This window comes from Podarcis filfolensis (assembly GCF_964270895.1).
Source record: "Podarcis filfolensis genome assembly, chromosome: 7".
Taxonomy (NCBI): Eukaryota; Metazoa; Chordata; class Lepidosauria; order Squamata; family Lacertidae; genus Podarcis; species Podarcis filfolensis.
This window is the reverse complement of record NC_139603.1, coordinates 71,778,113-71,793,514: the sequence shown is the minus strand read 5'-3', so window position 1 is coordinate 71,793,514 and position 15,402 is coordinate 71,778,113. Positions and strand designations below refer to the sequence as shown.

Here is a 15,402-nt window from a genome sequence, read left to right as displayed (position 1 = left end):
TTCAACACATTCCATTTTGCAAGCCAGCAAAGCAGATAAAAAACACACAATTAGGATTCAAAATTGGGGAAGCAGCTGGACGTATAGTCCCTTAACTGTACCCTGTCAAAGCAATTAACCTTCATCCTCTCTGGTCAGCACACATTTTTGGCAGTAATGTTTTGCCAGTGCAGCATGGGCTTTGCAGTCAGTTGAAAAGTTGTGACACTGGTGTAATACCTCTGTTGTTGCATACTAAAGGCTACGGGAGCCTCTGATGATTGGCTGAACTTGCCTTGTGTCACAGAGCAGGGAGAAGAGACTCTGGCAGAGTCAGAGGGTCAGGCCATCTGGAAAGGGCTAGAGGAGGACTAGGAGAGCAAAGAAGTAAGGTCCTAGGGATGCAAAGGCCCCGGAGGGCATTGGAGGAGGGAGTTCAAACTTAAACGAGAAGATACAAGATTTGGAAAAACAGTAGCAACAGAGTGGATGGGCACTGCAGTTTCTTTTGCAGCAGTACTGCTTTATGGCAGACTTCACTTAGGACAATTTACTACATTCTGCAGTGCACAGTGTCCATGTGTGTATCATGAGATCATGATCTAGTATGTAGGGTTGGGTAGGATCTGATTTTCAACTTTGAGATATATCACCAGCTAAACATTGCAATATACTGATATATTACGATGTCTATAATAAGGATGGAGCAATGTAGAGGCATTGGCTGGCTGCAGTTTTTCCCCCACATTGTGACTTTTGCATAGCACATTCACAATATATTGCCAAGTCAAAAATGGTGAAACCAATATCATGATATGGACTTGAAACTGGTTTTAGATGATATATCACCCAGCCCTAACACACATCATGATTCGCAATATATTGCCAGGTCAAAAACTATGAAACTGATATCATTATATGAACTTCCAACCGGTTTTGGACAATATATCAATACAACTAGCAACTAACTCTTTCTTAAAAGCATGTACATATGGTGTGTTTTTATATATACCCCCACTATGGCAAAGTTGTGCAGAATATGACTTTTTCTAGTTCATTACAGAACATTTTATAATTAATAAATCATTCCTGGTTAATCACAGGAGCTCCTGAGAACAATTTGCTCTGCCCTGGCAATGCAACGAACATCATCTCTCCCATATGCTCAAAACATACAAGCTGCTATCCTTGCTTACAGCTATGAAAACAAGCCCCACCAAGTCTTGGGCTTCCACATTTCTAGGGATGCCATATTTCAAAAAGTAAAAACCAGGACACCCCGAAAGTCATTGAGCATTTTTTTTACAAAAATGCAACCCCCCCCCAAAAAAATAATTCAATTTTTCAATTGACTTGCCTAAGATCCACCTGGAATGTGGTTCACCTTGACTATGGTTAGTTGAAACAAGTGGACTTCATAGACTTCATAGTCTGAAGTTGGCTCATTTCCACTAACTATAGTTAGGATTATTCACGGGCCAGAGTTTGGATGCTGCTGCAAGCTGCAATTAATTTAAAATCAAAGTGAAAGTTTCTGAACTCCCTTGAGGCTCGCTGAGGGTTTATTTATTTTTTAACTTGAAAAGCAACTTTGGGAAGCTGTGATTTTGAGTGTGGGTTGGCAAATGCTCCATCCTTTTTCCACTGGCCATTTACCCCACTCAGAATCAACCCCTGCTATCCTCCTTCCTCCTGCAGGTTTCTAGCTCCATAATTTAAATATACCTGGAACTGTGTGAGAGGGAGACAGCTTGTGGGGGACATTTTGCAAAGAAGAGCATTGCCGTGAACTCTTCAGAGGAGAGGCAGGATAAAAATGCCATAAACTAGCAAAGCTTAATACCTGGAAAATGCCCCTCTTTTAGACAATAAAATAAAGTAAAATCCATTTTCCCCTCCTTCTAACAAAATTCTCCACTGAAAGAAGCTTGATACCATAATGAAACAAATTTGCTGGAACTGGGAACTGGATTAACTTGAGTCGCACAAGTAACTTGGTCACCTTCATGCAGTTTCTCCTAAAAGAATTGCACCCTAGGATATTTGAGTTAAAGCTATTTATAATGATCTTTTAAAAAAGAAAAAGGAAAAAAAAAGTTATTTGAGCAAGGAAGTGAAGAGGGGGAAACCACAGAGCCAAGCCTTAAAATCCCCTCGCTCAAGCTCCATAAAATATCCTTTTCAAATACATCCTTTGAGCCAACAAGGCAAATTACGCTTGCCAAAAATATCTCTGCTGCGCCATGTGTGCAAAATGCAAACAGGTTTTTTTTCTTCCTCTTTTACTGTTTTCCTCCACTTGCCGCATTTTTTTAGTCTTTAAATATATATATATACTATTTGGTTTTGGTTCCTGTGCAAGGGCAAGGTGCAGTTGTGAGAGATTTGCTCAGCGTATCAGTCCAGTACAGCTGTCTAGCGTCCACGACAGCTTTCCATTGTGTCCACATAGGCAAATCAGAGTGGAGCTAACCCAACCACAACCTTGGGATGCTGCCTTACTGCAGCACAACTCATTCCGCCATCTGGTCTGTATAAAGTGTTCCATGCAAAGAGAGAAGGAAAACCAGTTCAAAAGCTTTCTAAATTCAGAGCTTTCTGCCTCGTGATTTGCGGTGTATCTCCTGCGCTTCCTCTGACTTTCCCCCCTTCTGCTCTCAGCCGTTGCCATCTTTGATCTTTTTAAAAGAAACGGTTTTGGGGTTATTTGTTTGTTTTACGTCCAGTAGGAGGTGAACAACAGGTTTGACAGAGCCTGCTTTAGAGACTTCCCGTGCTGCTAATTTCCATTTACAGTGGTGCCTCGCAAGACGAAATTAATTCGGTCCGTGAATTTTTTCATCTAGCGAATTTTTCGTCTTGCGAAGCACAAAATCCCATAGGAATGCACTGAAAACCAATTAATGCGTTCCTATGGTCAAAAAAAGTCCAAACAAAGCCAAATTTGGTACAACAAGATTTTATTAAGTGCTCTTTAAAGTCACACATACTGTAAAGAGCATTTCAAAATTCAAACCAAGAAATTTTTTAAAAAAACAGCAGAGTGGCCCAATGGTCACAGAAAATCATAAAAATGCAGGGAAAAAAACACAAGCTTCCAGATTCTTGCAAACCCCTCCCCAACTGTTCCCCCAGCCACCCAGCACACAGAAATTCAAATCCAGAATTTTTTTTAAAAAACAGCAGAGTGGCCCAATGGTCACAGAAAATCATAAAAATGCAGGAAAAAAACACAAGCTTCCAGATTCTTGCAAACCCCTCCCCAACACCAAGTCCTTGAATTCCAAACACCCCAACCCAAAATCCAAAAACCCCCAAAAAAGTTTTAAAAGCTTAACTTACCAAATGGCTGCAAAAGAAGTTTTGGAAAAGCTTCAAAAATCACCAAAGTCTTTAAAAACCTCAAAAAAGGCTACTATGTACACTGCGTTCTATGAGTTGCTCCTCGAAGTCAAGTCGCAACTGTATTAACGGTGTTAAGAAAAAGGAAACAAACTTGCAAGACGTTTTCGTCTTGCGAAGCAAGCCCATAGGGAAATTCGTCTTGCGAAGCAGCTCAAAAAACGGAAAACCCTTTCGTCTAGCGAGTTTTCCATCTTGCGAGGCATTCGTCTTGCGGGGCACCACTGTATACTATTAACCTAATTTGTATTCCCCCCTCCCCCCACACACATTGGGTAGATCCCATGTCAGCAGATACAGTGGTGAAAATCCTTTGAATTTTGCTATCTCTCTTAAATAATAATAAAAAAGGGGTGAAAAGTTCTTAGAAAGTAAAACAATAAACATGGCTTTTACAGTATGTTCTCCTAGAAATTGAGGTTTTCAGACGCTATGCCCTCTTATTTTCCAGCTTCATTTTGCAATATTTACAATGTGTAGATAGAAAAGTTGATGTTTTAAAAAGCATTTAAATTAGGGTGATGAGTATAGAAAGATAAACATCTAAACAGGGTGCTAGGTTTGGGACAGTAGCAATTTTACAACATCATGGTAAAAGCCTGAAGATGAAAATTAAAGTCAAATATATCTAAGACATCTATTTTCTCTTTCTTTAGCCTTTGAATTACTTCCATGGACAGTAATAATACTTTTATTTCTCCAGCAGTAGATTTATTGAACTTGTCTCCTGAGTTTCCTGGTGACAACTATAGCAATTGCAGGTCTTTATAGGACTAAAACTAGTTAAGAGGCAGCTAAAGGCTGCTTTAATCAGAGGTGTTAAATTCAGATTGACTGAATCTATCATAATGAGCCCTTTGCCTGAAATTTACTGTGCCATCCTATATATGTCTACTCAGACATAAGCCCAGTGGAGTTCAGTGGAGCTTACTCCAAAGTAGGTGTGCATGGGATTGCAGTTGTAATTATGGTTTGACATCAATACAGCGGTGATCACATCTCCAGTGGCTATTGCATCACAGAAATGGGAGAGCATGCATGTGCATATATCTATTTTTAGTAAACGTGCACTATTAGTAGATAATACATATTAGAGCTACCACCCAGTTAAAGAAATCTGAAGCTGATTCATTGCGTGAGGTTTAGCTGGTCAATCAGGTGATTAAATCTGCATAGGTTTGCAAATGGATAAAAACAATAGCTGTGAAGAAAGGAGCATTCTAGTCATTGCTGTTAGGTTGGACGCTTCAGATGTTGTTGGACTCTCATAATCACCAGCCAGCATGGCCAGTAGTCAGGGATATCTGGAGCCATAAAGGTTCTCCACCTCTGTTTTGGAAGATGCTTGTGTGTCCCAGAAATCACTGCCTTTAAATGAACTTTCCCTCTTATGTAGAGTGGAAGGATACCTCTTTGAAAGTGGTGACAACTACAGCTGTACCTTGGGTTACAGATGCTTCAGGTTACAGACGCTTCAGGTTACAGATTCCACTAATCCAGAAATAGTACCTCGGGTTAAGAACTTTGCTTCTGGATGAGAACAGAAATCGTGCGGCAGCGCAGCAGCGGCGGGAGGCCCCATTACCTAAAGTGGTACCTCAGGTTAAGAACAGTTTCAGGTTAAGAACAGACCTCCAGAATGAATTAAGTTCTTAACCCGAGGTACCACTGTAGATGCAATTTTAATTATTTTTATTTTATTTTTTTTAAAGCAACATTTAAAAAATGGATGCCCTGCCCAATTAATTTGGGATACCTTTTTCCACCAACCAAGAGGCTTTTAAACAGATTAATGCAATTGACTGATTGTAACTCTGATGTATATTTCCCTTGTGCCCTATAACACATTGTTTTTGCTGTCTACTCCAGCCGGGGTCCCCACGGACGGAATAACGGAGCCTTGTCCTACAAGTCTGGATCTAGCCCTCCTACCACATCCCGCGAAAAGGACTTCCTGTCAATGCTGTGCAAAAATCAGTTGAGTCCCATTAGCACCCACCCGAATTATGAGGCTTCTTCGGCCAGCAGCAGCAATTCAGGCTCATACAAGGGAAGTGATAACAGCCCCATTTTGAGGCAAGTGAGCTTCTCGCAGCTTTTTCCTCTCTCTGCCCTGCCAATCACCTAAGCCCCCCTCCGTTCTCAGCTGTCATCAGAATCTCCAATTGTAACTGAAGATTTTCTTCGTTACATGGTACATCAGGCTCGTAAATTCTCTAGGCGTTTCAGTGACATCCTTTAGGCATTTGAACAGGTGTGGTGGCAGTGACGACACCATCAGCACACCCGCCAAACCAATTAATTTCCCTCCGAGGGAAGAAGCTTAGCAAAAGGCTGCGTATTCCTTGCTAACTCGACAGTCTACAATAACGTTTCTTCTATACAACCCTGTTGTGGGATAGTATAGAATTTAACCCTGCTTGCCATTGCCTTGACCTGCAGCTGCTGCAAAAAGAGCCTCTGGTGTTGTCGCATCGTGTGGTGTCCTTTGATGTGTGACCCTCCTGACCTTTGTGTGGCCACTTCTTCACTTGATGTCTTTACTAGAGGCAAATGGGTGTTGCTTGCTATCTGCTCCGTCTAGAGCACTTAAGTATGCTCCAGGAAATACGATGTCCAGGAAGGGCATAGCTCAGTGGTGGAATGCCTGTTTTGCATGCACTAGGTCTCATATTTGATCCCTGGCAGCTCCAGGAAGGGCCTGGAATGTGCCCTGCCTGGAGAGCTTCTGCCAGTCATTTCTCACTCCCCCACCACTGAACCTCCTCGACCTCCCATTTTTTGTCCCCCGCAGAGCATTTCCACCACCAATGGGACACAGCTAACACACACCCTCCACTGTCCTGAAAAACCTCTTAATCCCAATTTTGTTTTATTCCTTGGTAGATTTTAGAAACAGGCAAGATTCAATGTGGACGCACAAAGCATTTTTTAATTAAAAGGGTCGAGACTCCTTGCACTCTGCTCACTCTTTCTTCCTGCCCAGGGTAGCCCTGCTCTCTGCCTGCCCCCCAGCAGCTGCTACGAGCTGCCCAAGGGAGGAGGCCAGCAGTGGTGGCCATGGAAAGGCAACAGGATGCTCCCTCGCAGCCTGTCACTCAAGACAAGCGCCAGCTCATCCTCCTCCCTGAGCCCACTGGTGAGGGGAATAGAGACATTCTGGGATCAAAGCAGAAGCCAGGATGGCTTTCGCAGTTCTGAAACTGTGCATGGAAAATAGGGACACTAGAAGAGTATGAGCTGGATGTACCAATGGTCTAACCAAGCATATGGCAGCTCCTGGGTACCTAATGTGAGGGTCGCAGCCATGATTACAGTTCTCCTTGTGCCATTGGCCAATCAAACTCCCAAGGTCCTTCTGGGTTAAAACAAAAGGCATCATTTGCTCACCTGGCAGCGCATGTGCTGCTCACCAAGCGTGCAAATGTTTTCACTCCTTCTTTCATGACAGTGAGCAACCAGAAGACTGTACTATGGTTTCCACGTTGGTGTATAACTACATTGTTGACATGCAATGGTGCGGTGGTGAATTCTGAAGTGCAGGCCCTCTTCCTGACAACCCCCAGAGCTATGCCCCCAGAGCCACTCCTTCTGAGACCTGGCAACAAAAATAAAGTTTTGACCAATGCAGACGTTATGGCTTCAATACGAAGCCATTTCCCCTCATCCGCTGCTCTTGGCTTTGCTGAACAACCAGGCTGATTAAGAGTTCGGGGGGTGGGGGGAGTCAGAAGCTTGCTCTTTATATCTGGTGATAATAAAGGGACTTGAGAGTTTTTCAAAATAAAAGCAGACCTTGGCTATGCATGCTTAGCATGATGGGCAGGTTTCTCTCTGAGTAAAGCCTATTTGTCTGGCCTGCAGAGGACTGGCAAATAGCAATTGCTATCATTTAACACTGGCAAATATCAATTACTATCATTTAACACGTCCTTTCCTTCTCTCTGCGTCCCCCCCCCCAGCTGACCCATGAAATAAGTGCTGGTGGTGCTTTGTCCTGGCCTGTCGCTGCTTCACTACACCACAGGTTACATTACAGGTGGGGAGTCAGTCTGGGCACCGCAGCTGCAGGAAGCGATGTAGGGAGCCTGCAGGAAGATGCTCCAGGAAAAAACGCAGAAAAGCAGCCCACTTTATTGGAAAACACTTAGCAGAATTAACTACATCTCTAGAAGGCGCTGAAAACTAATTAGCAGATGTATGCCAACAGGTTCTCACCCCCCCAAAAGCGTTCCAACAGCATCATAGTTGTGGATTCTTCCTGATATTTCTGAAATCATTTGTAGGCAGTTTTTGTTGCTTTCTCATTTACTTACTGGAATGGTGGATGAGACAATGTCTGCCTGTGATACAGGCAGCCAGAAAAAGGTGCATTCTGTCAACAGTTTGCCTCCAGTGTCAGTTTGGTGGTTGACTCAATTACTATCATTTAACACATGTGCCTTTCCTTCTTCCCCACCCTCCTAGCCATATGTTTAAGTGGAGTTTTAAACCCTAGTTAAACATGCAGTCAGGCGGAGGGAGAGGAAATGTGGGTCCCCTTTCTTTGCCCACCCCCCAGTCCATATGCTTAATCCTGGGGTTTTATATCCTGATGAAATATATGGTCCGAGGCAGGGAGATAGACGCAGACTGCCTGCATGTCTCAATCTCCCCTCTCTTCTCACTGCCAGACTGTCCTTTGCTTTGAGAGCCCTGAATCGTTCTAATGGACTTGATCTGTTCCAAGTAGATCTGGGGCCGCCTCAGTCCTATGCACCCGAATCCCAGGTTAACCAGGATCGTCCCAATTTGGTTTGGGATCCAGCGCACAGGCCTTACTAGGGCCTTTTAGGCAGGAGGGCCTTTTTGGTGATGGCACCCATATCGTGGATGTTGCCCTCTAGGTGTTGAACTGCAGTCCCCATCATCCCTGAACATTGGGATTAACCTTGAATTTTCAGAACCTTAAACCTGGCCCAGTAACACATGGGAAGCTGTAAGCAGCTGAAATATTTGTTGATGGCATCTGTCCCCATCAACAGTTTAGCCTCAGCAATTTGCACCAGCTGGCGCTTCCAAGGGTAGTCTCCCACATGTCACGATGTAGCACTGTTTATTACGAGTTAGTTTATACTTTTATATTCCACCTTTCCTCAATAAGCCCAAGATGGCCAACATCAGACATAAGCAACCTTTAAAAAACAACTTGACCACACCAATAAATAGTGACATCATCATTATCAAGTTTGTTGTTGTTTATTATAACCTCACTTCACCGTAAGGTACCAGGGTGGGTTGAATATTAAAACACAAAATTAAAAGCAATTTAAAACAACTTGCAGTCACAAAAATACAATAGAGGAGCCATACCACATTACGAAAAAAAGATTTTTAAATACATCCATCATCAGTAATGACAGTTATTTAACCTCAGCAGTTTAAAACAGCTTCAAAAAGGGAACAACCATTTCAGTGCAACTTACTCCCAGGTAAGTCGGTATAGATTTGCAACCTAAATCACCGGTTCTTGCCTTAAGTAGAATGTAAACATAAAATTTGCAGGCACAACAACATTTTTCTGTTGTAGGCGGCCGGCAAGATACACCTCTTGTGGAGAGAACCACGGCATCAAACCACCTAGCCCAGAGCAGTATCTGACCCCTCTGCAGCAAAAGGAAGTTACAGTGAGGCACCTGAAAACAAAACTGAAGGAATCTGAGAGCAGACTGCAAGAAAGGTAAGAGTTTCTACTAACAGGGCCTTTTCAGTGATGGCACCCTGATTTCAGATGCCCTTCCCAGTGAAGCTCACTTAACATGTACATTAAGCGGCTTTAGTGCTGGGGTAGCCACCGTGGTTCCCTGCAGATACTGTTGGACTACAACTCTTATTATTCCTGACAACGAGTCGTCCATCACATTGGCTACCCTGTGTGAATGCATGGATGGCCTTCAAAACATTGCTCCCATCTTCCTGGATCATTGGCTATACTGGCTGGGGGCTGATGCAAGACGGATTTTACCCCCTCCAATCTGCCCCAGAGACTTGGAGAAACCCTCCAGAACTGATTTGAAAGAAGGGGGCAAGAGATTGTGGGGGGTTGGAATTGAAGGGGACTTTCATTCACACCACATTGGGTTTCATCCATAACATTCTTGCTTAAACATGAGGACAATCAATGGCCCATGAAACAGTTATATCATGGGTAGGCAAACTAAGGCCCAGGGGCCAAATCCGGCCCAATCGTCTTCTAAATCCAGCCCGCAGACGGTCCGGGAATCAGCGTGTTTTTACATGAGTAGAATGTGTTCTTTTATTTAAAATGCATCTCTGGGTTATTTGTGGGGCGTACGAATTCATTCATTTCCCCCCCTTCAAAATATAGTCCGGCCCCCCACAAGGTCTGAGGGACAGTGGACCGGCCCCCTGCTGAAAAGGTTTGCTGACCCCTGGTTTATATAACAGTTTTGCTGTTATAAAAGCCAATTTCTTGATATATGGGTATCCCTTTACTCTACCCCAGGAGTAGGTAACATGGTGTGCTCTCACCATGATTGTCAGAGATGATGGGACTTGTAGCCCAACAGTATCCAGAGGAGTTAACCATGTCTATGAGATGACCATGTCTGTTTCAAGCAGAAAACCTCTACCTTCCTTCATGCATCTTGTTCACCATATCGTTTCCCTCCTAGCTTGGTAACCTCAAAAGGGCAGGTTCTCCTCACAGGAAATGATGCCTTGTTTTGTTTTGCCCTCCATTCAGAGAAACAGAAATCAAGGAACTCAAATCTCAACTTGCCCGCATGAGGGAAGACTGGATTGAAGAAGAGTGTCATCGGGTGGAAGCCCAGCTAGCCTTGAAGGAAGCAAGGAAGGAGATCAAACAACTCAAGCAGGTTATTGAAACCATGAAGAACAGCTTGGCTGAGAAAGACAAAGGGATTCAGAAGTATTTTGTGGACATCAACATCCAGAACAAGAAGCTGGAGACCTTGCTCCAGAGCATGGAAATGGCACAGAACGGCTCTTGTCACGAGGATCACAGCCTAGATTATGTGTGTGGGTCACCTGATAAGTCTTTGACTCCGAGTGCGGCCTACTCCAAAATGGCTGACAGCATACTCATGGAAGACCACTCTGTGGAGGATATGGCAGATAGCGGCGTATTGCTTAGTGACGACGTGGCCAATGGGAACGATGTATTTGAAGAGACAGCGATGGACGCCACACTCGAACTCTTTACACCTTCCCCCTTAAACCATTTGGATCTCGTTAAAAACCTCACAAATGCCAAAGAAGAAGATGACAGCCACAGCCATAGTTTGGCAATGGAGCAGGCAGTTCAGGCCGATGTGTTGCTGTACAGCTCAAGCATGGAGCAACTGATTCAGAACATATTCAAGGCACACGAGGGACGCCCCATCAGCCCTTCTTCAGCTTCGAAAGAATCCGATGGATCTGGTCTCGAAAGCATCACAGACTTGCTCGTGGACTTGACTCCATGCGATCCGAATTCCGCTATCCTTTTATCCCCGCTGGAGTCGGCACACGATGCTGTGGATTCTAGGTATTACGAAAACAGAGTCATGAAGGAACTGGACTTCACAGACTATCACGCCGAAGGCTTTGGGAATGTCACGAAGTTGTCTGAGAGGAGCGTTGTGAAAAGATACTGGAGCAGCAGCTTCTTTGTCGATGCTTTGGCCGTAGCCGCTCCCATCCTGCCAACGGTAATGTGGATGTTCAGTACGCAGCGAGGAGGGACTAACCCTGTCTACAATTTTGGAGCATTGCTTCGAGGATGCTGCTTGGTTGCCTTGAATTCTCTCCGCCACGTACCCGTCAGCGTCCGACCCTAGAGGGAATTCTCCTGTACAGTTGTGCCAAGAGGCTGAGTTCTGGTGGGTGTGGTTCTGGTTGCGTGACTATAATGTTGGGTTCTGTCCGTCCTGCTCCTAAATGTTTGATTTGCACTATATTTAGTTCAGAACATGTTCATTGTTTGAAACTGAAGAAGAAGAAGGTGGCACGGAGACTTTCTGCCGCTAAATGTAAACGCAAGTGCATTTTTATTTTTTAAAAGAAGCATGCTAAGCACTTCTCGTTCTGTCGTCGGATGTGTGGATTGTGATACCAAATTGTTTTCAGATGGGAGGGGAAAGTACACTCTTACAAAGGCAGCTTACATAAGCCTCGCATGTATTGTCTGTCTGTGCTTCTTCGTGGTGCTTTAATTATGTAATCGCCCCCTGCATTCCACTGATCCTGTGTACAAGGGGACCGTAAACCAAAAATTAAAAAGAGAGGGGGAAATGTTATTGCAGATGGGTGGGTGGGGAGTCTTGAATCTTGTTATTAACCATGTTTATAAATATGATTGTGAATATATTTTATGAAGTCTGTTCAAAGTCTTAAATGAAGTCTTACTCGGAACGTACTGTTGTCACACAAGTGTATGAAGGAATATTTTAAATGTATGTGTACTAACTTATTTTTTTTTCTTGTTAAATAATCTTTTAAGGAAAAAGAAGAAGAATGCTTTATAATCACAAGCTATAAGTAAAGCATGTTGAAACTGAACTGGTGTCTTTGATTTAGCTGAGCATGGATCACTGCAAGAGATCTGGGTGCTTGCCTCAGTTAGAAAACAAGTAGGGATTACACAATGTGTAGCCAGGGGCTGAGGGCCACAAGATGTGGTTGGACTACAATTCCCAGCAGCACCGGCTGCCATGCTCAATGGAAGATATGATAACCTTAGGCCCTCCCACTGTTGGTTTGTGTCATGAAATTTATACACCACTTAAATGCAGGGGGGCGGGACCCTCAAGAGGATAAAACAAGAAAACCAAGAAAAATGTACAACTGTACTTTAAAACATGCAAAAGTAAAAATACTAAAACAGATTAAAATTACCTCAACTTCCTAAGCATCTGGGTAGGCTTGTCTAAAGAAGTTGGTTTTTAGCAGGTGCCGGAAAGAGCAGTGATCTCAATAGTCAGGGTGCAACACTAAACTATCAGGTTCTTACAAATGCAAAATGGGCATTACATGCCACCTGTAGTAGTCTCAGTTCGGCTGATTGAAGCAGTCAAGTGGGCACACGTTGGGTAAGGTATTGTAGGTAAACTGGTCCCAAGTTGTTACGGGCTTTAAATATTAATAGTAACCTCCTGAACACGGCCTCTTGTGATTCATATATTATGGAGAAATAGAATTGAGTGTGATCAGCACCTTGCTCTGAAACGCCTAATGACCGCTCTGAACAGCTTCATGTAGATGTGAAATAGTGCTGGAGATAAGATAGTCCCCTGCAGCACCCCATAACATAGCGGTCAGGGGGCCGAAAGGCACTCTACCAATGCTACTGTCCGACTTGGTCCTGAAGGTAGGATTGGAATCAGTGTAATAATACAGTACCCCCCCCCCCAAATTCCAGTTCCCTGCTGGTGGTATCAAATGATCAAGATCAATAAGCAGGAGCCAGTCACACTCCCCTTATCCTGCTCTCCATCAAGGCAACAAAGGGCAACTTAGCTCCATGGCCAGGACTAGACCCAGATTGGGATGGATCTAAATAATCCTTGGGGTGTCCTCCAAGATTGCCTGCAGCTGCCTGACTACAGTCCTTCTCTCAAAAGGGGGTATTTGCAATTGGCCATTAGCTATTGCAGTCTAAAGGATCCAGGGATGGTGAGATTTATAGTTCAGCAACATCTGGAGGGCCAGATCCCTCACATCTGGTCAGTGGTCAGGGAAAGCAGGTGACATCCAACATCTGGAGGTCCACAGACTCCACAGCCATAGTTTAGGCACTTGCCAATGTTATTGCTTTTGCTCATCTTGAAGCAAAGCAGCATACAGTGGTACCTTGGGTTACATATGCTTCAGGTTACAGACTCCGCTAACTCAGAAATAGTACCTCGGGTTAAGAACCTTGCTTCAGGATGAGAACAGAAATCGTGCTCCGGCAGCGCATCAGCAACAGGAGACCCCATTAGCTAAAGTGGTGCTTCAGGTTAAGAACAGTTTCAGGTTAAGAACTGACCTCCGGAACGAATTAAGTACGTAACCAGAGGTATCACTGTACAGTGCAGTTACGGTTCCTATCGTGACCAAAGAAGACAAAGACCTTGTTCATTACCACTTACTGCATTCAGCACCCGCCCTCGTCTTTACCACCTTCAGGTAAATTAGGCCTGGGAAGCTTGTGAGTTGTCTACAGAGATGCAAGGAGTTTCGCAGCTGATCTAAGGGTAGGAAACCGGTTTGTTTTAAACATGGATATGAAGTGGGAAATATAAGATGACCTTTCGCACAAAGGGTAAACACACGTATGCACTGAATTGAACTTTCCTGCTGGTGTCATACACTGCCCTTAGTTAAGACTCAGGATACTGAAAATGAGTCCTACTGGAGCAAACGGCATCTGGGGTTCAGGGAAAGGTAATCAGTGAGCATGAGGACCACTTCGCAATCTTAAGTTGCTGTCTGCTCATTTCCCCATCCTTGCCCTGTAACCACCACCCTGGTTCTGGGTAGCCTAATAAAATCCTGCTAAAACCACAGGGGAAATTCCTTGCCAAGTTCTGCTTACAATGACTGTGGCAGAGAGAGCAGGTTTGTGGGGTTCTAGTCACACTGTTGAATTCATTTACTTTATATAGCTGTCCTCATAAGAGGAAATTTCTGGATAATTCACAAAGGCAAAAGAAAACCCCACCCCACAGTAAAACAATAATGTATGACTAACTAGGTGGGACTGTGAAAAGGAATAAATATCTCGTTCAGACCCATGCACTGAAGATGTACTTTCTTATTAAAGGACAACGTCTGCCTCTCCACATCTTCCCACAAAAGCCACTTTTATAAAACTTCATTTTTTCTTTTCTAAGAGACTGAATGGGTCAAGTAGAGAGTGTAGCCAAACAACATTCCCTTAAAGCATGTAAGAAACAAATTCCACTGGTTTTGATTATTTTATATTCAGCAAATATTCATACACATCCTTCATGTACAAAACCCAGAGTTTAATTACCCAAGTAATATCACCACCAGGACAACAAAAAACAATAATCATTATATTGGCCAAAATATTATTCAGGGACCCTAGTCTAGACTATTTACAACTGAAATCAATTCACTCTTTTGGGGAAATTATGTATTGGGGCTGTAAGATTTAACCTATTTAGTTGGTAGATAACTAAAGATTTGGGAACCAATTTAAATCTGAGGGCAAATTAACTGGGGTATAGACTGATTAAGGGCACATTTTTTAGGTGTTGCTGTAATAGAAATGAAAAAAGGATTCTTTCAAAAAAATTGCTGTGATCTAAATAAAATTAATTGCTACTAAATCCCATTAAAGTAATTACTGACAAATGCTTACATATTTCCTGTAATGGGTGACTATCCTGCTTATAAAGGGAAAGGGAAAGGACCACTGGATGGTTAAGCCCCGTCAAAGGCGACTATGGGGTGCGGCACTCGTCTTGCTTTCAGGCTGAGTGAGTCGGCGTTAGTCCACAGACAGTTTTCCGGGTCATGTGGCCAACATGACTAAACGGAACACCGTGATAGAAGCCACAGGGCACAGAAATGCCATTTACCTTCCCACTGCAGTGGTACCTATTTATCTACTTTCACTGGTATGCTTTCAAACTGCTAGATTGGCAGAAGCTGGGACAGAGCAACGGGAGCTCACCCCGTCATGCAGATTCGAACCACCAACCTTCTGATCAGCAAGCCCAAGAGGCTCAGTGGTTTAGGCCACAGTGCCACCCACATCCCTGCTTATACACTCCAACACATTTGATATGGCAGCCAACCTGAAAAATAGGGCCAGTGATACACATCAAAATCTAACGTAGGAATCTTACCTCCATTTATCTACACGACAAAGGTAAAATGTAGGCTGGCCCTCAGCACAAGCACCAATGCCCCTATTTCAGAAGTGGCAAGTTAAACATGGAATGATGAGTTCCTAAGCAAACAACCTGGGAAAACAGGAGTCCATATAAGTTTTTCCAGTTGCCTTCA

General features: G+C 43.7%; 1 protein-coding gene across 5 annotated transcripts in view; it reads left to right on the top strand.

Moving 5' to 3' along the window:
• The window catches only part of SYBU (syntabulin), a 50,607-nt gene extending 38,664 nt beyond the window's left edge, over positions 1 to 11,943 (top strand). For 2 of the 5 annotated variants that reach the window (XM_083622038.1, XM_083622040.1), the window contains 3 exons: positions 5,251 to 5,457; positions 8,951 to 9,100; positions 10,127 to 11,943. In XM_083622038.1, the coding sequence (XP_083478164.1) occupies positions 5,251 to 5,457; positions 8,951 to 9,100; positions 10,127 to 11,222 (1,453 nt within the window). In that variant the 3' untranslated portion in view covers positions 11,223 to 11,943. The remainder of the gene's footprint in view (positions 1 to 5,250; positions 5,458 to 8,950; positions 9,101 to 10,126) is intronic. The other 3 variants (XM_083622039.1, XM_083622042.1, XM_083622041.1) reach the window with 2 other exon arrangements.
• The last annotated feature ends 3,459 nt before the right edge of the window (positions 11,944 to 15,402 follow it).